General features: G+C 46.8%; 1 protein-coding gene across 1 annotated transcript in view; it reads right to left on the minus strand.

The window, feature by feature from the left end:
* espn (espin) overlaps positions 1 to 22,851 on the minus strand; it is a 217,505-nt gene extending 194,654 nt beyond the window's left edge. The window contains exons 1-2 of the mRNA XM_055659678.1: positions 22,339 to 22,851; positions 2,493 to 2,686 (exon numbers count right to left, since the gene is read on the minus strand). Of these exons, the coding sequence (XP_055515653.1) occupies positions 2,493 to 2,686; positions 22,339 to 22,632 (488 nt within the window). The 5' untranslated portion in view covers positions 22,633 to 22,851. The remainder of the gene's footprint in view (positions 1 to 2,492; positions 2,687 to 22,338) is intronic.
* Positions 22,852 to 23,640: the final 789 nt, after the last annotated feature.

Consider the following 23,640-nt stretch of genomic DNA (forward strand, 5'->3'; position numbering starts at 1 on the left):
TGCAATCTGCTGAATCAATCGGATGGTCGAGCAGCATCTGTGGGGGGGAAAGGAGGGGTTGACGTTTTGGGTCGAAACCCTGCATCAAGACAGAGAGTGGAGAAGGGGAGTGGGGAGGAGGGGGTGGGATAGCTGGAGTGGAGAGCTGGAGAGAGAGAGATGGAGTGATGAGAGAAGTGAGAGGTGATTGGAGGGCAGAGGAAGGATGCAGGAGGGCGGACAAATGGAACCAGGAAGGAGAATGGGAGGCAAAGGCGGCTAGATGATGGATGGAGGCAGACAGAAGGGAGAGAAAACACAGATGCAGATGAGCCAAAAGGGGGAAGGGAGTGTGGAGGTGGAGACAAATGCTGTGAGAGGTGACCAATGGGAACACAATGGCTACCAGTGCTGGAGTCGGGAGCAATGTGATAATGGGAACCACCAGGGGAGAGGTGAACAGCACACAGACCCAGGTCCAGTTGAGGGAGGGGAGACTGTGTTTGAAATGTTTGTGATACAGGTGGATGGGGAAGGAATCAAAAAATGGGAGGACCCAGAGAAGATCAGAAGGAAAGAGAGAGATGAGGAGGAAGATCGGAGAGGACAGTTACCTAAAATTGAAAAATTCAATGTTCTTCCATTTGGGTTGTAGACTTCCCAGGTAAAATATGAGGTTTGCTTCCTCTAGTTTGCATTGGACCTCACCCTAGCAGCAGAGTGAGCTGTGTGTGGGCAGGTCGGTGTGGGAATGGGAGGGACAATCACAATGACATGCAACTGGGAGTTTGGGATGGCCATTGTGGACAGACTGATCTGTCCTGTCTGCAGAATATTGAAATCAGAGAAACAGAGCAGATGCAAGAGAGGGCTCCATTGGCCATGGTGGAAGGGAGGGAGGCCACATGCCCTGGAAAAGGACGACATTTCAGATGTCTTGGAATGGAATCATCTTGGGACAAGATGGTTCAATGGATCTTTATTGTCACATAAGCACTGCACAGTGAAATTATTTTTGCATAGCTTACCCATGCACTAGTCAACATGTTTTGGTGCCGTTTACACAAAGAAAAAGTCCAAAGTGCAGTTCACAGAAGCAGCAGAGATGGAGATTGTGGAGAAAGGGATGGCATTGTTACATTCAGGGTTGTTCTTGGAGACAGTGAGCTTACAGTAGATGTTAGTGGATAATTTATCTACTGAGATGAAGACAGAGAGATTGAGAAAAGAGTGAGAGGTGTCAGACATGATCCAAGTGAATTTGAGAGCAAGGTGAAAATCGGTAGCGTCAGTGATAAAATAGCAGAGTTCTGCACAGGTACCAGTGTTATTGTCCTTCTCACTCACTGCAATGTTGACCATAAAGACTCCTGCCCAAAGTGGCTGAGGACAAAAATCAACAACAAAAACCGCAGATGCCCAAAATCTGAAATAAAATCCGAAAAATGAATCATCCACATCAATGATTTGGATGAGAATGAGAGCACAACACATTCACATATGCAGTAAAGCCGAGGCAATTACTGGTTGGGAAGCAAACTGAATTATAACAGTAACAGTGTGGAAGGTATATTCATGATGTGTATGAGATGGTTCTGCCATGAGATGGTTCAACAAAGAGAAGTTGAAGATACTAGATGAAGGGAAGTGCAGTGCACAGCTCCAATTCCTCTGTTGGATGTGAGGAGGGGGCAACGAGACATCAGAGATCAGACGGCAGAACGGTGGTGCAGTGGTAAAGTTACTGCCTTACAGCGCCAAAGAATCAGGTTCAATCCTGACTACGGGTGCTGTCTGTATGGTGTTTGTTCCGTGACCACACGGGTTTTCCCCGGATGTTCCGGTTTCCTCCCATAATCTAAAGACGTGCAGGTTTGTACGATAAGTGTATGAAGGAACTACAGATGCTGGTTTAAACGTTATTCCCTTATCGTGTATCTATACACTGTAAATGGATTGATTGGAATCATGCATTGTCTTTCTGCTGACTGGTTAGCACGCAACAAAAAGCATTTCACTGTACCTCAGTACACGTGACATTTAACTCAACTGAACTGAATCAGTCAATCTTTACTGTTCTGGTTCTCAGTCCTTGATTTTTCATCCTAAATAGGATAACTGGGATTTGAATTAATTATATCTTGCAAGGATCCTAACACAATCTGCAGTTATACTTGGCCTGATTAACTCACTTGAGAAGCAGAGAAGCAAGCCCCCCCCCCCCCCCCACCCCCACCCCCCCCCCCACCCCCCCCCCCCACCCTCCACCCCCCCCCCCCCTACAATGGGTCTGAAGAAGAGTCCCGATCTGAAACATCGCTCATCCATGTTCTCCAGATACACTGCTTGACCCACTGAGTTACTCCAGCACTTTGTATCCATTTCATCACCTATCCATGTCCTCCAGAGATGCTGCCTGACCTGCTGAGTTACCCAGTACTTTGTGTCCTTTTTTGTAAACCAACATTTGCCGTTCCTTGTGACCTGCGAGCAATTATTGTTCCATGACTTACTTGGGACATTTTCCAAGCAGCAGCCGTAGCGTTGGGAGGTCACCTTTGGCTGCGGCGTAGTGCACGGGCAGGGCTCCAGTGTCCGTTGCTGCTCCTGGGTCACTGCCCCCACCTTCCAATAACCACTCTGTGATACCGTGATGTCCGAACCACGACGACAGGTGCAGAACTGTGGCCCCAGAGCTGTCTTTATCCTGCAGAAGTTGGGGGGAAATAAATCAATCAGTCTCGCAGATTCTTGCATTCTTTGAAAGTTTTTTCCAAAATGGTTACTCAACACCTCAATTTAAATCCACCAAATGCTGGATTAACTCAGTGGATCAGGCAGCATCTCTGGAGAAAAGGAACTGGTGACGTTTTGGGTCGGGACCCTTCTTCAGATCCTGAGTCTCGACCAGAAACATCGCCTATTCCTTTACTCCAGAGATGCTGCCTGTCCCGATGAGTTACCTCAACATTTTGTGTACCCAGTGTAAACCAGCATCTGCAGCTCCTTCCTGTACTTGAATGAAAATGTTCTGGCCTCCACACTTGTGACACAAAGAGCTGGGGTAACTCAGTGGATCAAGGATGCTTGCTGACCCGCTGAGCTTCTCTAGTCCTCTGTGTCTTTTTCTGTAAACCAGCATCTGCAGTTCCTTGTTTCTGTACTTTGTGGACGATATTGAGGGAGCAGAAAGGGTGTAAGGAAATTCTATTGACTGCAGAACCTTGGTTACCATGCTGGACTCAAAGGGCACAGTGCGTAGACTTAGGAAGGATGAGAAGGAAGGATAATTGTTACAATAACTGATTGTTTTCATCGGCAAGCAGCCAGGGCCACAATTGTTAATGTGTAGAAGGCAAGTACAAGATGAAAACTAACAAGTCCCTCTGGTCCCTGTAAGGGTTAAACTTCAAGAATAACTTGACAGATCCTGAGGTAAACGTTCTTTTGTAGAGTATTTATAAAGGAAAATTGGACGTTTCAGTCTGGGACAGAGAGCAGCAGCATTAAATTGTTCAGGTCGCTGTGGATTAATTTCAATTATCTTTATGCAACCAAAACGAATTTCACAGAATATTTCCTCCAGATTGGCACGTGTTTCTTCTCCAGATCTCATGGATTTGTGTGGATGGACAAGGTGTCAGTACGTTGGATAGACTGAATGAATCAGAATGACCTTTCCTGCACAACCAGGTTCGCATGTTTGTAAACATTCCGAGCGTCACTGTACACTGCACAGAATAGTGAAAGGTCTGGATAGAGTGGATGTGGAGACTCTTCCACTAGTGGGAGAGTCTAGGACTAGAGGTCATAGCCTGAGAATTAAAGGACGTTCATTTCGGAAGGAGACGAGCAGAAATTTCTTTAGTCAGAGGTTGGTGAATCTATAAAATTCATTGCCACAGAAGGCTGTGGACCAAATTAGTGGATATTTTAAGGCAGAGATAGATTCTTGATTAGTATGGGTGTTAGAGGTTATGGCAGAAGGCAGGAGAATGGGGTTAGGAGGGAGAGATATATCAGCCATGATTACATGGCGGAGTTGATTTGATGGGCCAAATGGCCTAATTCTGCTCCTATCACTTATGACCTTATGACTTTAGATTTCAGAGATACAGCATGGGAAACAGGCCCTTCAGCCCACCCAGTCCGTGCCAACCGGTGATCGCCCCGTACACTTGTTCTATCCTACGCACGAGAGACAATTTATGGAAACCAAACCACACATCTTTGGAGCATGGGAGGAAACTGGAGCCCACACAGTCACAGGGAGAACGTACAAAATCTGTACAGACAACACCCGTAGTCAGGATTGAACTCAGGTCTCTGAAGCTGTAAGGCAACAACTCTACCGCTGAGCCACCGTGCCAAACCATTTCCGTACCGTTGACTCATTCGTGGTATGTTCAGCCAGTGCGAGCGCCAGAAGCCACAATTAAGCACTTGAGAGTCAGAGAGCTGCAGAGACGGACGAGGCGGCCCCCTCCCCTCCTCCCTCCAGCGGACCGACATTGTTCCAGTGAACCCCCATGCAAACGCGGCAATGATAGGCGCAAAGTATTAAAGAGAGACACAAAGTACTGGAGTAACTCAGCGGGACAGGTGGCATTATGGATCGGGACCCTTCTTTAATCTGAAGAAGTATGACTGAAGCAGCCTGAAGAATCCTGACCAGCAACGTCACCTATCCAAGTTCTTCAAAGATGCTGCCTGAGCCACTGAGTTACTCCAGCATTTAGTTTCCATCTTTAATATAAACCAGCATCTGCAGTTCATTTTTATTAAAAAGGTGCTCTGTCCTCTGACTTGGTATTTGGCTGGATTCAACAGCAACATTATTATGTTATGATCATTTTAATACCCCTACACTGACCTTTTTGTCCCGGGCCTCCTCCATTGCCAGAGTGAGTCAACACACAAACTGGAGGTGTAGGAAGGAACTGCAGGTAGACACAAAAAGCTGGAATAACTCAGCAGGACAGGCAGCATCTCTGGAGGGAAGGAATGGGTGGTGTTTCAGGTCAAGACCCTTCTTCAAACCCGAAATGTCACCCATTCCTTCCCTCCAGAGATGCTGCCTGTCCCGCTGAGTTACTCCAGCTTTTTGTGTCTATCGTTGCCACAAAGTAGAGGAACAGAACCTCATACTCATACACCAGCACCTCATACTCCACTTGGGTAGCTTATAACTTAATGGTATGAACATCGAATTCTCCAATTTCCAATCTCCAATCCCCACCCCACCCCATGCCTGGCTCTGCCCTGCCCTTCTCACCCTCTTTATTTCTCCTCCCGGTGCCCCACCTGGATGCATACCTATTTCTCCCACTATCCCCACTTTCCCTGTCCCCTTCCACCTACATCCCTTCCCCCGGCCTCACAATTCACACTTCCCCTTATCTCACAGCCTTTTGCCTCCTTTTCATCTCTGGTTCTTGACCACTTATCTGCCAATCAAACTAACCCCCCTGCCCCCCCCCCCCCCCCCCCCCTTCACCTGTATCCACCTATCACTTGCCTGGCTCCCCCCACCCCACCCCACCCCCCTTTCAGCTTTCACCTCCCTACCACATTCAACCTGATAAAAAACATTTTTTTTCCACTCAATAACCAAATGTCTGTAGCATCATTTTGCTCTGGTATTTTATTTCATTCACATGTTTAAACTGTAATGTTTTATTATTAATGATTTAATGTTTTATGTGTCATTCTTAATTGTTACTGTATGTCGTGTTGTTACTGGCGAGCAGAGCACCAAGGCAAATTCCTTGTATGTGTACATACTTGGTGAATAAACTTATTCATTCATTCATTCAAGAAGGGTCCCGACCTGAAACAAGACTTTTCCATGTTCTCCAGAGCTGCTGCCTGATCCTCTATGTTACTCCAGCGCTTTGTGTTCTTTGCTCATGATTCCAGCATCTGCAGTTCCTTGTGTCTACATTATTTTGCTCTTTGCCTTCTCTACCTACTTTGTATTACTCGCAAGTTGGTGTATCTCCACCAAGTGTATCTTTCCATCTCTCCTTCCCTTCTCTTCTCACTAACCACTATTTATTTTCCTACAACTTAAATTACTTTTTTCATTCAGCCCGTTGAGTCTAGGTCAGCTCTCAGAGAAAATCTGTTTATCCATTAATTTTCACCGCAACCTGGTTTCTTCACATTCCCATTGACTCCCCCAGATCCCACCCTCACCCACAAACCAAGGGACAATTTACAGTACCACACACATGGGGCAATTTACAGAGGCCAATTAACCTCGAAGGATGAGAGGGTATCTTATAGAAATACATACAATTTTTAAGGGATTGGACAGACTAGATGTAGGAAAAATGTTCCCAATGTTGGGGGAGTCCAGAACCAGGGGTCACACTTTAAGAATAAGGGGTAGACCATTTAGCACTGAGATGAGGAAAAACCCAGAGAGTTGTGAAACTGTGGAATTCTCTGCCACAGAAGGCAGTGGAGGCCAGTTCACTGGATGTGTTCAAGAGAATCCAACGGAATCAAGGGATATGGGGAGAAAGCAGTAAGGAGGTACTGATTTAGGATGATCAGCCATGATCATATGGAATGGCTCGAAGGGCTGAATGGCCTACTCCTGCACCTATTTTCTATGTTTCTGTGTTTCCAGAATCCCATAGCCCGAGGGATGTGGTTGGAAAGCTGAGCACCCGGAGGAAACCCACGTGGTCACAACAGGAGCGTGCCAACTCAACACGGACAGCATTGGAAGTCAGTTCTTCTGGCTCTGATGAGAAGTCATCACGAGCTTTGTGAAGTTTAAAGGTACAGCGTGGAAACAGGCCCTTTGGCCTACCATGTCCACATTGAATATCGATCACCTGTTCACACTAGTTCTATGTTATCCTACTTTCTCATCCACTCCCTACACACTAGGGGCAACTTACAGATGCCAATTAACCTACAAACTGCACATCTTCGCACAATGGTGCAGCAGTAGAGTTGCTGCCTCACAATGTCAGAGACACTGATTCGATCCTAACTATGGGTGCTGTCTGTGCAGAGTTTGTCCGTTCTTCCTGTGACCGTGTGGGTTTCCCTTGGGTGCTCCAGTTTCCTACCACATTCCAAAGACGTGCGGGTTTGCAGGGTAATTGTCCTCAGTTGAGTGCCGCTGGTGTGTGTGATGGGATAGCATAAAACTTGTATACAACTGATCGAAATTCGGCATTGAAACGGTAGGCCGAAGGGCATGTCTTCACGCTGTATCTCTAAACCTAGCTAACCTAAACCAGAGCACCTGGAGGAAACACACATGGTCACAGGGAAAACGCACAAACTCCACACAGACAACACCCATAGTCGGGATCGAACGGGGTCTCTGGCACTGAGGCAGTATCTCTGTTGCTGTGCCACCCTCATCCTGACATTATATTTCTGTTCTTCCCTCCATAGACACTGCCTGATCACAGGAGCTTTTCAGCATTTTGTGTTATCCGGCATGAAAAAAGATGATATATTCTGCATAATTGTTGGCCCCCTCACCCACAGCACCATGCGCCCCATTAGCAGGTAACTGCACCCCACGACATAAAAAATATTTCACAGTGCCTCCCCTCTTCCAAATGGATACATCGCAAAGCATTTTGTTAAAGAACCAAAAGACACCGTCCACATTTTGTCATTCAGGTTACTGCTACCAAGCCCTCACCACCAACCCTCTATCAACGCAGTGAAATATCACATTTTGCCTACAAGGTAGATCAAAATGCTGGAAAAACTCAGCGGATGAGGCACCATCTATGGAGCGAAGGAATAGGTGATGTTTCGGGTCGAGACCCTCGACCCGAAATGCTGCCTATTTCCTTCGCTCCATAGATGCTGCTGCACCCGCTGAGTTTCTCCAGCACTTTTGTCTACCTTCGAATTTCCAGCATCTGCAGTTCCTTCTTAAACTGTGTGGCCTACTGTTTTATTTGTTCATTTTTCAGGATCTGAGAGTTACTGGCAAGGTTCTAACATTGGTTGTGAATCCCTGGCTACATTAGAGAAGATGAATGTTCTTCCTGAACTGTTGTAGCCCACCTGGTGAAGGTACTCCCACAAAGCTGTGGGGTGTGGGGTTAGGGAACACGCTTGACCCAACAAGGATGAAGGAAAGCGGATATATTTCCAAGTCTGGATGGAATGTGGCTTGGAGGGGAACGTGGAGATCGTGGTTGTTACCCCTGTCCCACTTAGGAAACCTGAACGGAAACCTCTGGAGACTTTGCAGGTGGTTGCCGGAGGTTGCAGGTGGTTGCCAGAGGTTGCAGGTGGTTGCCGGAGGCTGCAGGTAGTGAGACTGACAAAAACCCCCGGGAACCTGCACGGAAACCTTGGGTGGGGCGCAAAGTTTCCGTTCAGGTTTTCTAAGTGGGACAGGGGCATAACTCCCTTGGTGGGAGTGGACGCAGCGCAGACCATCATGGAAACCAACTTCCCTCCCATTGACTCCATCTACACATGACGCTGCCTCGGCAAGGCCAGCAGCATATTCAAGGACCAGTCCCACCCCGGTCACTTCCTCTTCTCCCCTCTCCAATCAGGCAAGAGGTACAGAAGTGTGAAAACGTACACCTCTAGATTCAGGGACAGTTTCTTCCTAGCTGTTATCAGGCAACTGAACCATCCTATCACCAACTAGCGAGTGGTCCTGATCTACCATCTACCTCATTGGAGACTATCGGACTATCTTTAATTGAACTTTATTGGATGTTATCTCACACTAAACTTTGTTCCCTTTATCCTGTATCTGTACACTGTGGGTGACTCGAATATATTGTCTTTATTCAGACTGGATAGCAGCAACAAGAGCTGTTCACTGCAGCTCGGTACACGTGACAATAAACTAAACTAAACTAAAGCCGTGGCTACTTGTTTGGGGGATGCGGTCAGTGGTCTATGTGAATGATGTGAGTGCACTGTGTAGATAATAGACAACAGGACAATAGGTGCAGGAGTAGGCCATTCGGCCCTTCGAGCCAGCACCACCATTCAATATGATCATGGGGTGGTGGACGATGAGTTACTGGTCAAGCAGGCTGCTTTATTCACAACAGTGTAGAGGTTTACGAGTGTGCTGCAGGCTAGTGGTGTATATCCCGTCACACTTCTGATTTGTGGCTTGCAAATAGTGGCAAGGTTCAGTGGAAAGAGGGAAGTCACTGGCCCCAGGATGTGCGATGTCTGAACTAGATAAGCCACCTCTGGCTGAACACATTTTAAAATTCTTCAGCCTCATCTTTAGCTGGTAGAGATGCTACCTCACAGCCCCAGAGACCGTGTTCGATCCTGACCACGGGTGCTGCCGGTGCGGGGTTTGTACGTTCTACCTGGGTCTGCGTGGGTTTTCCTCGGGGTGCTCCGGGTTCCTCCCACATCCCTAAGACGTGTTGGTGTGCCAGTTAAATGGCCTTTTACATTCTCAGTAACTCCTGCAGCTGCCAACACAGACCCTGCCGTTTGGTCCAAGCCACAAGAACAACAGGAATCCACGGCTGACACAAAGCCACGTCACTGCACTGTGCAGAGAAGATAAGGACACATAATGAGAATGGACAAAACCTGTGAGAACCGCACCTGCCCGAGTATCCCCCCGCCATCCTGTCTCCCTATCAAAATGTTCCCACAGCACTGGGCACTCCTGCAAACACAAAAAACACAAAGTCTGAAGAAAGGTCTCAACCTGAAACGTCACCCATTCCTTCTCTCCAGAGATGCTGCCTGTCCCACTGAGTTACTCCAGCTTTTTGTGCCTAACACAAAGAAATACTTGGACTGGCCCTCGGAGGGCTTTATAAAGACCTGCTGCATTTTTAAATTGCCCATGACCCTACCAGGTATCTGTGCGTTTAGGTGTTAGCAATGTACTGATGATACAGTCAATTTTGAAGGTAATCTGCTTTATACTCTTCCAAATCCACCGTAATACACCTGGCACTAAGGCAGCACATCGGTTAATGGTTGGATTATGCAAAGCAAATTAGCCTTCAAGCTCAGTACTGTTTTGTCCCTCACTCACTCACACGGGCAGTGACTGGAAATAGCATTCAAAATATTTAAAAATATAATTTTCTTTCCCATTAAGCACTTTAGAAATTAAAACAATATTAACACAATCCTTCCCCTGCTACAATATTCTCAAAACACACATCCTTCTTAAACACATTAGGGATGATTTCAGGAAGCCTGCGTTACGAATTCCCTTCTTATGTAGAGGTCACAGTTGTTTCAGTCATGTAACTGTTTGATCAGGGCTGTCGTTAAATGATATTAATTGGCCCATTAAAATACACCCAAACTTTCCATCTGGCTGGAATGTGTTTCAAAGATCTGCACAAGTACAGTATGTTTTCTACCGAAAATGTTCATGAGCTCAATCCTGATGCATCTTAGAACTGACCTACTTCTTGTACCTGGCTGGATATTAATTGAAACAGGGTATTCGAACATGTTTGTGTGTGTGTGTGTGTGTGTGTGTGTGTGTGTGTGTGTGTGTGTGTGTGTGTGTGTGTGTGTGTGTGTGTGTGTGTGTGTGTGTGTGTGTGTGTGTGTGTGTGTGTGTGTGTGTGTGTGTGTCTCTCTCTCTGTCGCTCTCTCTCTCTCTCAAACTCACACACACATACAGCGCAGTCATAAACCTGTCCTCGGCTGCCCAGACCAGCAATGGAGTCACAGTCTTCCTGCACGTTTTAGTTTGGTCTGCTCACTATTACAGAAGGATTACAATGTGTTAACAATGATCATTTGCTTATTTATTTCACCAACCTCAAATTTGCAAGACTTCAACGGGTAACTTTAATTCAACTTCAGAGGCAAGTTGATTTGCTGTGTTAAAAATAAAATGTATTTATTTATTTTGAGAGTCATAGACTCCTACGGCATGAAAACGGGCCCTTTGGTCCATTGAGTCCATGCCGACCATCAAGCTCCCAATTATATTAATTCTACATTAATCTCATTTTTATTCTCCTCGCATTCTCCATTTCCTCCGCCAGATTCTACACACTCGGGGCAATTTAGGGAGGACAATTAACCTACCAATGCGCACATATATGGGACGTGGGAGCAAACCGGAGCACCTGGAGAAAATGCAGACCGTCTCAGAGAGAACGTTCAAACTCTGTATAGACGGATTATGAGCAGACAGAGGAGAGGTGGACTTGGCATCAGGATCATCACACAGACATTGTGGGCCAAACGGCCTGTTCTTGTGCTGTACTGTTCCATGTTGTAAGATGCACCGTAGAAACTGGAAGCTGTGGAATTGTCTCAACATGGCCGGTGGGTTCAATCCCCACATTGCCACATCAACAAGGAAATGGTGCATAGTCGGAGGTAGAATTATTACGGCAACTTTTATTCTCTCACGTATATGCAAACTCCAAGTAGAGTAACCCCGTTGATCCCACTCCCTGCTCCTTCCCTGCGGCCCAGAAAGTTAATCTCTCCCAAGTGTCTTTTCAATATCCTGATTAACACCTCCATAGACAGCGAATTCCAAATCGGTCAGAGACACAAAATGCTGGATTGAAGGAATGGGCGACTTTTCGGGTCAAAGGAGAAGGGTCTCGACCCGAAACGTCACCCATTCCTTCTCTCCAGAGATGCTGCCTGTCCCGCTGAGTTAATCCAGCATTTTGTTTCTATCTTTGGTTTAAACCAGGGTCTGCAGTTCCTTCTTTCCAAATTAGTGACTCACTCTGTGAGAAGAAAACGTTTTCCTTACAGCCTTCTACGTCCAGTTTTTAAAACATCTCTTTGCCCAGTCCTTGAATCATTCCCCAATGGGAATAACCTTCCTCTCTCTACTTTACAGAGAGGGCAGTCCGTGATAAAGATTAAATGGAGAAGTTGGGAATTCGTCGTCTGGCATCAAAGAAGATAGGGAGGAGATTTCTGGACAAAATTGTAGCTGATTTTAAGTCAATCAGCTACAAAACAAAGAAACTCACCAGGACTTGTCACATGTGAAAAAAAGTAAAATATAATTCATTCATTGGGCAGGTTTAGAGGGATGTGGGCTAAAGACAGGCAAGTGGGACTAGTATAGATGGGAAATATTGGGTGGTGTGGGCAAGTTGGGCCGAAGTGCCTGTTTCCATGCTGTGTCACTATGACTCGATGACCAGGATAATTCTCTCCAATGTCCTGCCTAATGTCCCTCAGCCAGCATTGGAAGTAACAACTATCCGATTACTGCCTCAATTCTGTGTGCAGGAATCGTTTCGCACAAATTAGCTGCCCTCCTCCCACCCACCACCCCCAATTCCAATTGCCACTACAATACCAAATTACTTCATTGGGTGTATGCCTTTGGGAGATTGTAAATAGTGCAGTATAATCTTTCTGATACCATGGTCAAGATTTACAAAGTGATGTTCTATTACAGATTGTTTAGTTTAGATTAGTTCAGTTTAGAGATACAATGTAGAAACAGGCCCTTTGACACATTCAGCCCGCGCCGTCTGGCAATCTCCTCACACTTACACTACCCGACACACACTCGGGACAATTTACAATTTTTACCAAATTAACCTACAAACCTGTAAGTCTTTGGAGTGTGGGAGAAAACCGGAGCACCTGGAGAAAACCCATGCAGTTCACGGGGAGAACGCACAACCATACAACAGCACCAGTAGTCAGGATCGAACACGAGGCACTTTTTTGCATGTTTGCCGATGTTACAAATGTGAGTGGTTTTGTAGAAAGTGTAGATGGTTGTGAAAATTACATCAGGATTTTAGAGAAACATAGAAAATAGGACTTTCTCTTAAATCCATCCAGTGATTTGGCCTCCCTGCCCTCTGTGGCAGGGAATTCCACAAATTCACAACTCTCTGGGTGAAAATGTTTTTTCTCACCTCAGTCTTAAATGGCTTCCCCTTTATTCTAAGACTGTGACCCCTGGTTCTGGACTCGCCCAACATTGGGAACATTTTTCCTGCATCTAGCTTGTCCAATCCTTTTATAATTTTTGTTTCTACTAGATTATGTGGGACCCATTGGGTCCCAGCATCACACGGGAGGGATGGTCACCCAATGCAATATTCCACCTCTCCTCCACCAATTCCAAGGGGGGGGGGGGGCTTTCTGTTGAGCTAATATGGGTGTTGTGCGCTGAAGGTACGGATTCACAGACACAGACGCAGACGCGCGTACGCGCACACACAGACATGCACACACAGACACGCACACACAGACACACACAACTAAAATGCCAAGTAACCTCAGAACGTGTTGAATATACAGTGTGTAAAATGAATGTTTAAAGCCTCCTGTAGAGGCTGCTGGTGCTGAAGCAGAAACGTGCGTTAACGTCCAACAAACACACTCACCAGACACGGAGCATTTTAGAACCACATTAAGGGCACTCACTGTGGCGTGACATGCATTCAGTGTTATTCGCAGCTCAGAGAGCCGTGACCCTCTCGCTTCCTCCATCTCGCAAAGACTGAGTGAGGCACGACACTTCCGGGTTTTATAGTCCCTCCCCCCTGCCGCCAGTGGGGGCAGCAGAGAAAATGGCGAAATTAAAAAAAAACATTAATATCTCTCTGATTTTTCATTCATGGGAAAAATCTTCCGGTCCAGTCTGGCGGAGGGGTACTCCAAGTGAGGTGGCCAAAAATGACGGCCGTAAGTGGCGGCGTTCTCTCGGAAATCACAGCACAGCAAGTCAAAAGCGGTCAAGATCAGACTTTTAGTAATATAGATAAGATCCTCCCTTCTAAACTCCAGTGAATACAAGCCTAGTCTTTTCAATCTTTCCTCATATGACAGTCACGCCAACCCAGGAATCAATCTTGTGAACCTACACTGCACTGCCTCAATCACAAGGATGTCCTTCCTCAAACTAGGAGACCAAAACTGTACACAATATTCCAGATGTGGTCTTACCAGAGCCCTATACAACTGCAGAAGAACCTCTCTACTCCTATACTTGAATCCTCTTGTTATGATGGCCAACATACCATTAGCTTGTTATGATGGCCAACATTCCATCTGCCCACTCACTCAACCTGTCCAGGTCACTCTGCAACCTCCTAACATCCTCTTCACAGTTCACACTGCCACCCAGCTTTGTGTCATCCGCTAACCTGCTAGTGTTGCTCCTAATTCCCTCTTCCAAATCATTAATATATATGGTAAACAGTTGCGGCCCCAACACCGAGCCATGCGGCACTCCACTCGCCACTGCCTGCCATTCTGAAAAGGACCCGTTCACTCCTACTCTTTGCTTCCTGTCTGCCAACCAATTTTCTATCCACGTCAACACCCTACCCCTAATACCATGTGCTCTAATTTTAGTCTCCCATGCGGGACCTTATCATAGGCTTTCTGAAAGTCTAGATACACTACATCCACTGGCTCCCCTTTATCCATTTTACTTGTCACATCCTCAGAAAATTCCAGAAGATTAGTCAAGCATGATTTTCCTTTCATAAATCCATGCTGACTTGGACTAATCCTTTTACTGCTATCCAAATGTCCCATTATTACCTCTTTAATAATTGACTCCAGCATCTTTCCCACCACCAAAGTCAGGCTAGCTGTAATTCCCCGTTTTCTCACTCGCTCCGTTCTTGAAAAGTGGGATAACATTAGCTATCCTCCCATCGCCAGGAATTGACCCTGAAGCTATTGAACATTGGAAAATGATCACCAATGCGTCCACTACTTCTAGAGCCACCTCCCTGAGGACCTTGGGATGCGGTCCATCAGTCCCCGGGGATTTATCATCCTTCAGTCCCATTAGACTGCCCAATACTATTTCTCGCCTAATGAAAATTTATTTCAGTTCCTCGACCCCCTTAGTCGATTGGCCAGGTGGGCTGAGGAATGGTTGTTGGGATTTAATGCAGCAAAATGCGAATTGTTGCATTTTGGGAAGTCTAACATGTGCAGGACCTACACAGTGAATGGTAGGGCTCTTGGGAGTGTTGTAGAGCAGAAGGATCTAGGAGTGCAAGTGCATGGTTCTTTGGCTTTTGGCACATTGGCCTTCCTCTGAGTATCGAGAAGTTGGAAACCCATGCTGCAGTTGTTTAAGATGTTGGTGATGCCACATTTAAAGTATTGTGTTCAGTTCTGGGCACCATGTTAATAGGAAAGATGTTATCAAGCTGGAAAGAGTACAGAGAAGATTTACGAGGATGTTGCCAGGACTAGAGGGTCTGAGTTATTGAGGTTTAGTAGGCTGGGACTCTATTCCTTGGAGCGCATGAGGATGAGGAGTGATCATACAGAGGTGTATAAAATCATGAGAGGAATAGATTGGGTAGATGCACAGTTTCATGTCCAGTGGGTGATTTGAGGACCAGAGGACATAGGTTTAAGGTGAAGGGGAAAATATTTAATAGGAATCTGAGGGGTAACATTTTCACACAGGTGGGTGAATGGAACGAGCTGCCTGAGGAGGTAGTTTCTGCTTCCTTTCTGACAGTGCTGTGTCCCTGGATTTTTATTGCGTATTTTCGACATACATTGTCGCGGCTTGGAGTCAGATTTTAGAAACATAGAAAATAGGTTCAGGAGTAGGCTATTCGGCCCTTCGAGCCATTCAATATAATCATGGCTGATCTGTACCCCCTTCCTGCTTTCTCCCAATATACCTTGATTCCGTTAGCCCTAAGAGCTATCTAACTCTCTCTTGAAAACATCCAGTGAATTGGCCTCCACTGCTTTCTGTGGCGGAGAATTCCACAGATTCACAACTGTCTGGTTGAGGATTGTGAGTTACACAGTGGCTGATTTTCTCATACGTTTGTGTTGCTTTTTTCAGGAACCCCCATGGGACGTGGACCAACAAAATATCTTGTGAAAACCACAAGGAGGTGATGCAGGTAAACAGGGCTTTCATCAGCTTGATCTGCTCCTCATATTGCTGCATCACTTATTAAACTATAAACACATCAAAAGGATCTAATTCCCCATGAAAACAATTTTACTTCTACCCCAGACTAGAAAATTATACTTAAAAATCACGAGACTTAAGAGACTTAAAGAGAATGAGACTTAAAAAGAAATCACAGCCATTTTATTAAATGAGCCATTTCTGAAGTTCAGAAGTTATAGGAGCAGAATTAGGCCATTTCAGCCCATCAAGTCTACTCCACCATTCAATCATGGCTGTCTATCTTTCTCTCTCAACCCCATTCTCCTGCCTTCTACCCATTACCCCTGACAGCCGTACTAATCAAGAACCCCTCAATCTCCACCTTAAAAATATCCATTGAATTGGCCTCCACAGCCATTTGTGGCAATGAATTCCACAGATTCACCAACCTCCGGCTAAAGAAATTCCTCCTCATTTCCTTTCTTAAAGTACATCCTTTCATTATAGTTCTAGACTCTCCCACTAGTGGAGACATCCTCTCCACATCCACTATCCAGACCATTCACTATTCCATTTGTATTTCTGTCTCTTTCATCTGCTCAACCAACATAGAGAGCTAATGCTGAGGAACAGAACACTTTCCCCTGTGCATCACCGAGGTGAGGAATAAATTTGGGATAAACGTTCATGCCACCAACTCACGGAGATAAAAGGAACTGCAGATGCTGGTTTACAAAAATAGACACAAAGTGCTGGAAGAACTTAGCTGGCCAGGCAGCATCTCTGGAGAATAGGTGAAGTTTCTCCAGCAGATTAGGACCCTTCTTCAGACCAATTGTGATGGGGGGAGAAAGTTGGAAGAGAGGTGGGGATGGGATAACGTCTGGCAAGTGATAGGTGGATATAGGTGAGGCGGGGGAGGGTTGATTGGTAGATGGTTGGACAAAGAACAAAGTTCTCTACCCCTCCCCCCATCACCAGTGCTCGACCAGCTTCTGTCACATCAGCTGAGGCTCGACTGACAACTATAACCCCAGGACCACAGAGTTGTGAGTTCAAGTCCTACCCTGAGGTGGAGTACAGCAGACTCAAGGAGTGATGCCCTGTTGGAGGTGCTGATGAGCGAGATGAGAACTGGGGTGGATGATAAAGATCTAATCACACTTTACTGATGAACAGCAGAATTCCACCACCGTCCCCTCTTTCTGATATCAGAGCCTGGATCTGACTCCAGCCCTTACCCCCTTTGGATTTTCAACCCCCTCCAACTAATCTCTCCCTTTCCGATATCATCTTCCCACTATACTTCCCCGAGCCTCCATCCACCCCTCTGCCCCCCCCCCCCCCTCCCCCCCCCGTCTGAGTCTGGGTCTGTCCCCCCCCCCCCCCCCCCCCCCCCCCCCCCCCACCCCCCCCCCCCCCCCCCCCCCCCCCCCCCCGACCTCCATCTTTCCACTACCCCCTCACTATCCCTTCACCTGTATCCACCACTTGCCATTTTACTGTTCTATTGCAAAATCTTCTCAATCTATGGCCACTTTGAGTAACCTCTGTAGGTTGGAGGACAGTTTCTTCCCATCGGGTAAATTGGACACTACTTTAAGCCACCACAACCCTGGCTCAGCACCTATGATCTACCATTGAATTTGTTCTACTTGCACAGCCTACTTCAGTGTTTCATTATTACAGTCTGGTTATCTAGTATTACTGATTATTAATTTGTATTACTGAGCATTGGACATTTATTTACATGTTTTTGCATTAATGGGGCTTTAAAGCTACAGCAAACAAGAATTTCATTGTTCCATTGCAGTACATATGACAATTAAACACTCTTGACTCGAAGGGTCCCAAGGCGAAACATTGTCTGTCCATTTCCCTCTACAGATGCTGCCTGGCCCACAGAGATTCTCCAGTATGTTGTTTTTATGTGGAGCTTGACAGGATGGAAACAGCAATGATGTTTGCATGGCAGACAAAATTGCTGGAGAAACTCAGCGGGTGCGGCAGCATCTATGGAGTAAAGGAAATAGGCAACGTTTCGGGCCGAAAACCCCTTCTTCAGACGTTCGGCCCGAAACATTGCCTATTTCCCTCGCTCCATAGATGCTGCCGCACCCGCTGAGTTTCTCCAGCCATTTTGTCTACCTTTGGTTTTCCAGCATCTTCTTGAACAATGATATTTGCATGGCAGCACAGTGGAGCAGCAGTAGAGTTGCTGTCGCACAGCATCAGAGACCCGGGATCGAGCCAGACTACGGGTGCTATCCATACGTAGTTTGCACATTTTCCCTGTGACTTGCAAGGGTTTTCTCTGGGATATCCAGTTTCCTCCCACACTACAAAAACATGCAGATTTGTAGGTTAATTGGCTTCTGTAAATTGCCCCGAGTGTGTCGGATGCAAAAGTGGGATAACATGGAAACTAGTGTGTGGGTGATCAATGGTCGGTGTGGCTTGGGGGCCTGTTTCCTTGCTGTATCTCTAAACTAATCTAAACTAAAGTCAAAACTAAAGCTCAAAAATTTTATACATCAATACAATCAAGTCAAAGTCAAGTACAATAGGTAGAGCAGAGGAAGATACAGAGAGTAGAATATAGTTCTTGGCATTGGAGTCCGTCAGTTCCATAGACAAAATCCAATGACCATAATGGGGTCGAGGTGAATAGGACAGTACTTCAGTTTATGGACTTTTGAGACATTAAGGAAGACATTGGATATGGAATTTGTTCAGGAATGTGGCATTGGAGTAAAAGATCAGCAATGATCTAACGCTTGGTACCAGCACCTGTACAGATCTGTTCTGGCATCTATTTCTGACCTTCTTACATTTTGTATGCTTGATAATCTGAAGTCATGTTGGTGCAAGGAACATGGATTGTTTACCCGGTGGCACTTCCAGTGAGATTTGATACAAGGTAAAGCTCTCCAGTAACATAGGAACAGGAGCAGGCTAACCAGGCGCTCAATTATAGATCCAGATAGATCTGTGTGACAACTCCAAATTCCACCAGCGTTCCACGTCACCTTGTTTAGTTTAACGATACCGATATAGCGCACAAACAGGCCCTTCGGCCCACCGGGTCTGCACCGACCAGCGATTCCTGCACACAAACACTATCCTACACACTGGGATAATTTACAATTACACCAAGCCAAGCCAAGCCATCAAACCTGTACATCGAAGAAACCGGAGAAAACCTACGCTTTTGTTTCCTAACAAAATCCCATCTCTATCTGGGGAGAGTTACGACCCGAAACGTCACCTGGTCCTTTTCTCCAGAGATGCTGCCTGAGATGCTGCCTGACCTGCTGAGTTGCTCCAGCATGCAGTGGCGATCTTCAGTAGAAACCAGCATCTGTAGTTCCTTCCGATCGTACCCGGGTCTCTGGCGCTGTAAAGGCAGCAACTCTACCGCTGAGCCACCGTGCTACAAAGTCCTGGTTGTTCCATGCTATTTTAGGGCGGTCACGGTTGTGCAGCTGTAGAGTTTTGCGGGGATTGCTGGTCGGCGCGGACCGGGTGGGGCGAAGGGCGACCCCCGCCCTTTTATTACCACTATTCAACGCTGTATCTCTATACTAAACTAAGCATGGATGAATGATACAAGGCTGTTCTCAAAGCTTCATTGGAAAAGAACAACAGTCCCATGACTGGGAATTGGGAAAGAGGTTCTGAGAGTATAGGGAGGTTTCACGGCAGTCGGGTCACGACCCATGACCCGTACTGTTGCAACGCTACTCCAAATGGATTACACGAGATGTACTGCAGGTAGGCACTTACCATTGTTTCCAGAGTAACGGGCCCGTTAAAACCCGCTGAAATTGTCAATTTTTGCGCTGTAAATAATTATGGAAATCGGGATAAGGGTGAGAGACATTTAGCTTACTTCAGAATTCCAAAAGTGAGGAGAAATTACGGTAGATAGAAACGAGAGCTGAAGGGACAACAACAGCCAGAGTGCTTGGCGAACATTGGCCGTTTGCTCACTGCATTCCATCAACAGTAAGGCATTATTTGTGTTTTTTCTTGATTCCTTTGACATCTAAACATTTTCAGAAGTGATAAATCTGGCTATTTTTTTTTAATCGCCCATGGTTCTCGTGCGTTTTTACATACAAAATGAAAACGCATCTGAAGAAAATTACAGCCAGATTTATCACTTCTGAGAATTTTTAGATACCAAAGGAATCAAGAAATAACTCAAATAATGCCTTACTTGATGAAATGCAGTGAGCAAACGTGATAATTCCCAACATCTTCAATGTTTACCAAGCACTTTAGCTGCTGTAGTCCCTTCAGTTCTCGCTTCTCTATACCTTCATTTCGCTTCACTTTTGGAATTCTGAAGTTGGGTACATGTCTCTCACACTTACCCCGACTCCCACAATTTTTTTCAGCGCAAAAATTCAACATTTTGGCGGTTTTTAACAGGTAGGAAAGTACGCGTTTCTAGCATTAATAACATATACCGGAAGTGACGAATGTCTTCCAGTTGGATTTAGCGGCTCCTTGCGTCGAGCCCTATGACCCAGTGACCTTCCGTGCAACCCCCCTATAGGAGATACTTGTACCTTGATCTGGATCAGAGTCAAAATAGCAGAAGGAGTCCACCACTTCCATACCTACCCACCCAACTGACACCTTCTGCTCCACCCCTGGAATTGAGCAGTATCGAGGCATGTCCATGGGACTGCAAAGAAAGTTATTTTATATAAGGATCCCCGTTCTTAAAATCAAGTTCGGAAATGAATTGTAGAATTTAGTGTCTTGACAGATGAAGGATGGCATGAGGGCGCTGCTGGTAGACTTCCACACCAGAGACCCTGGTTTCATTCGGACCTCGGTTGATGTCTGTGTGGAGTTTGCACGTTCTCCCTGTGACCGCGTGCGTTTCCTCCAGGTGCTCCCATATCCCCATGACGTGCGGGTTTGTAGGTTAATTACCCCCTAGTTTGTGTAGGTAGTCGATGAGGAAGACGGATAACATGGAACTAGCGTTAATGGATAATCAGGGGTTGGCGTGAACTTGGTGGGCCGAAGGGCCTGATTCCATGCTGGATCTCTAAACTAAACTAAGTGACACAAGTGAAACAAAATCACCAATTTGACTTACCATACAAGTAAAAAAAGAACACAATACACAATAAATCTATCCACCAATAAATTTAACATAAACATCCACCGCCGTGGAATCAGCATTCTTCACTGTGATGGAAGGTACTATTTACTGTGGTAATTTTTACTGGCGCATGCAAAAAAAAAGGGGCTTCGTTGTACATGTGACATTATAATGCCATTGAACCATTAATACATGCCAGAGGGAACAATTACAAATAGAGATGCAGCCCCTTCGTAAAGAGGAAATAAATGGGGGGGGGCGCATAAGAATCATTTGAATGCAAAGAAAAATAATCCAGAGACCAATGGAAAATACCAGGAGTTTAGACCCACAGAGGAGCAAGAACTTAGTTTTGCCTGCGCTTCAGGTACATCCTCTGCCCGTCGCACTCGTCAGAAAGGTTATGTGTTTGTTTTATAAACGGATATTTTCCCACTTAAATTAATTTGGCAGAGGAAGAAAATGTAATAGTGACTCCAAATCTTAATATAACTTAATATAACTAATTCACTAAAGTTCTAAAGTTCACACAAGTTTTGTCATACTCGGTTCAATCTACCTGTTGCACAATGAAAACAATATTTCAGAGCACGGTAAAAATGAGCGCACAACACATTGAAAGAGTTTGCAGACAGACACAAAATGCTGGAGTAACACAGCGGGTCAGGCAGCATCTCTGGAGAGAAGGAATCGGTGGCGTTTCGGGTTGAGACCCTTCTTCACACTGAATTCCATCTGTCTAAAGGTTCTACTGTGAACGGTCACAGTCAGTGTTCGCCCAGTGGATATTTTTACTGCTGTCGACACTATAATAAGCACGAGTAGATAAGTGGGAAACATAAGAAGTAGCTGGGATTATTTTATCAATGGATCCCATTACTGACACAGGGGGCGAGTTCTCTCCTTGTGAGCGAGGTGTTTGGTGTGTGTGCGAGAGAGAGAGAGAGCGAGAGAGTGTGTGTGTGCCTATTCCACTCTCACCCGGGAGTGTGATGAGTCATTGAAATCTCACGGCGGTTATCGGCGTGGGCCGAAGGGCCAGATCATGTGCTGTACTCGCTCTGTCTTCGTCCTAATTCACTGATCCACAGACTCCTGATCCACAGTCACTGCCTTCATTCCCGCTGCCCACAGCCCTTGGTCATTCGTGCCTCAGCCCCTGTACCCTCTCCCGTCCCACTGAGCAACACCCCCGTCCCCGTCCCACTCACCACTGCCCCCCGAACCCATTGTCACATTTTCGGTCCCCGTCCTGTTCCACCGCCGTCTCAGCGCCCGGTATAACCTCCGTCTCACTGTCCCATATCCCCCTACCCCTCGTCCCGTCCCCCTCTCTCCCACTGTTCCCGGTGTCCCGACCTTCCCAGCCTCCCTGCCCGGTGCCCACCTGCGTGTTGCAGCTTCCCGCATCCAGCAGCCACTGCAGACAGGGCAAGTTCCCGGTGGCGGCCGCGTCGTGAGCCGGTGTGGCGCCGTTCCTGGCGCGCTGGTTCCCGGGCAGCTTCGCCTCGTCTACCAGGAAGGCGAGCGCGTCGATGCGGCCGGAGCGGGCGGCCAGGTGAACCGCTGTAGCCCCCAGGTGGTCGCCCCCCGCCCTGGGCAACAGGCCCTGACTGTGCAGAGCCCGCAGCGCCGGCAAGTCCCCGCTCTTGGCCGCCGCCAGCGCCGGTTCCACCACCATCCTCCTGCGATCTGTTTAAACCATCAGCCCCAGTTGATGCATCCTGCACTGCCGCCTGCCCGCTCCACAGTCCCGCTGGGCTAGTGCCATGCTGAATATTTAATTCCTGGGGATTTGAATAATCTATGAAAGAGGCGGCACCACTTCGGCACAACAACAGGCGGCAGCCGGCACTACAACCAGTCCCCGAGCGGCACTGGCTCACACCCTCCCCAGAAACACGCTCCCTCTCTCCACTCTCTCCCTCCCACACACACGCTCCCTCTCACCACTCACGCCCTCAACTCCCTCCCTCCCTCAACTCTCTCTCTTCCTCCCCATAAACACGCTCCACTCTCACCCAGCAGAGCGGTGCAGAGTACAGTAGTGTGGAAATTCCTCTTCTAGCCAACTCCTTGATACTTGTCACAAAGTGCTGGAGTTACTCTCCCCTGCCCTCCGTCTCGCCCCTCTCTTCCACTCTCTTCCCCTCTCAATGACCCATTGCATTCCGTCCCGTTCCTCTCCCCCTCTAACCCCCTCTCAATGCCCCGTGCCCCCCATTACACTGTCCCGCTGCTCCAGGTCCCTGTCCCCCCTGGGTCCCCACCCCCACCCCGGTTACACTGACTCGATGCCGCCCCCCCCCCCCCCCCCCCCCCCCCCAGCGCTTTGCGGGAGTTAGAAACATAGAAAAATAGGAGAGGGAGTAGGCCATTCGGCCCTTTGAGCCAGTGCCGTCATTCAAAATGATCACGGCTGATCATCTAAAATAGATGATTAAACGAGAATTTATCAGTTTGAAGTTTGATCTGTATTTTATGAGGAGTTACGATGAGGGATTACGTGAAGAACCCGCTCAGCACGCATGCGTGTAATACTTCAAAGTAGCAGTGTGGAATCACAGATAGACACAGTTATTGAAGTAAACATAGTAAAAACAAGGAGACATCAGTTTAGGAATTTGACCCATATTATTGAGGGTGGGAGCGGAGGGCACGTAATCCCTCATCGTAACTCCTCATAAAA

Source organism: Leucoraja erinacea, chromosome 30, assembly GCF_028641065.1.
Source record: "Leucoraja erinacea ecotype New England chromosome 30, Leri_hhj_1, whole genome shotgun sequence".
Classification (NCBI taxonomy): domain Eukaryota; kingdom Metazoa; phylum Chordata; class Chondrichthyes; order Rajiformes; family Rajidae; genus Leucoraja; species Leucoraja erinaceus.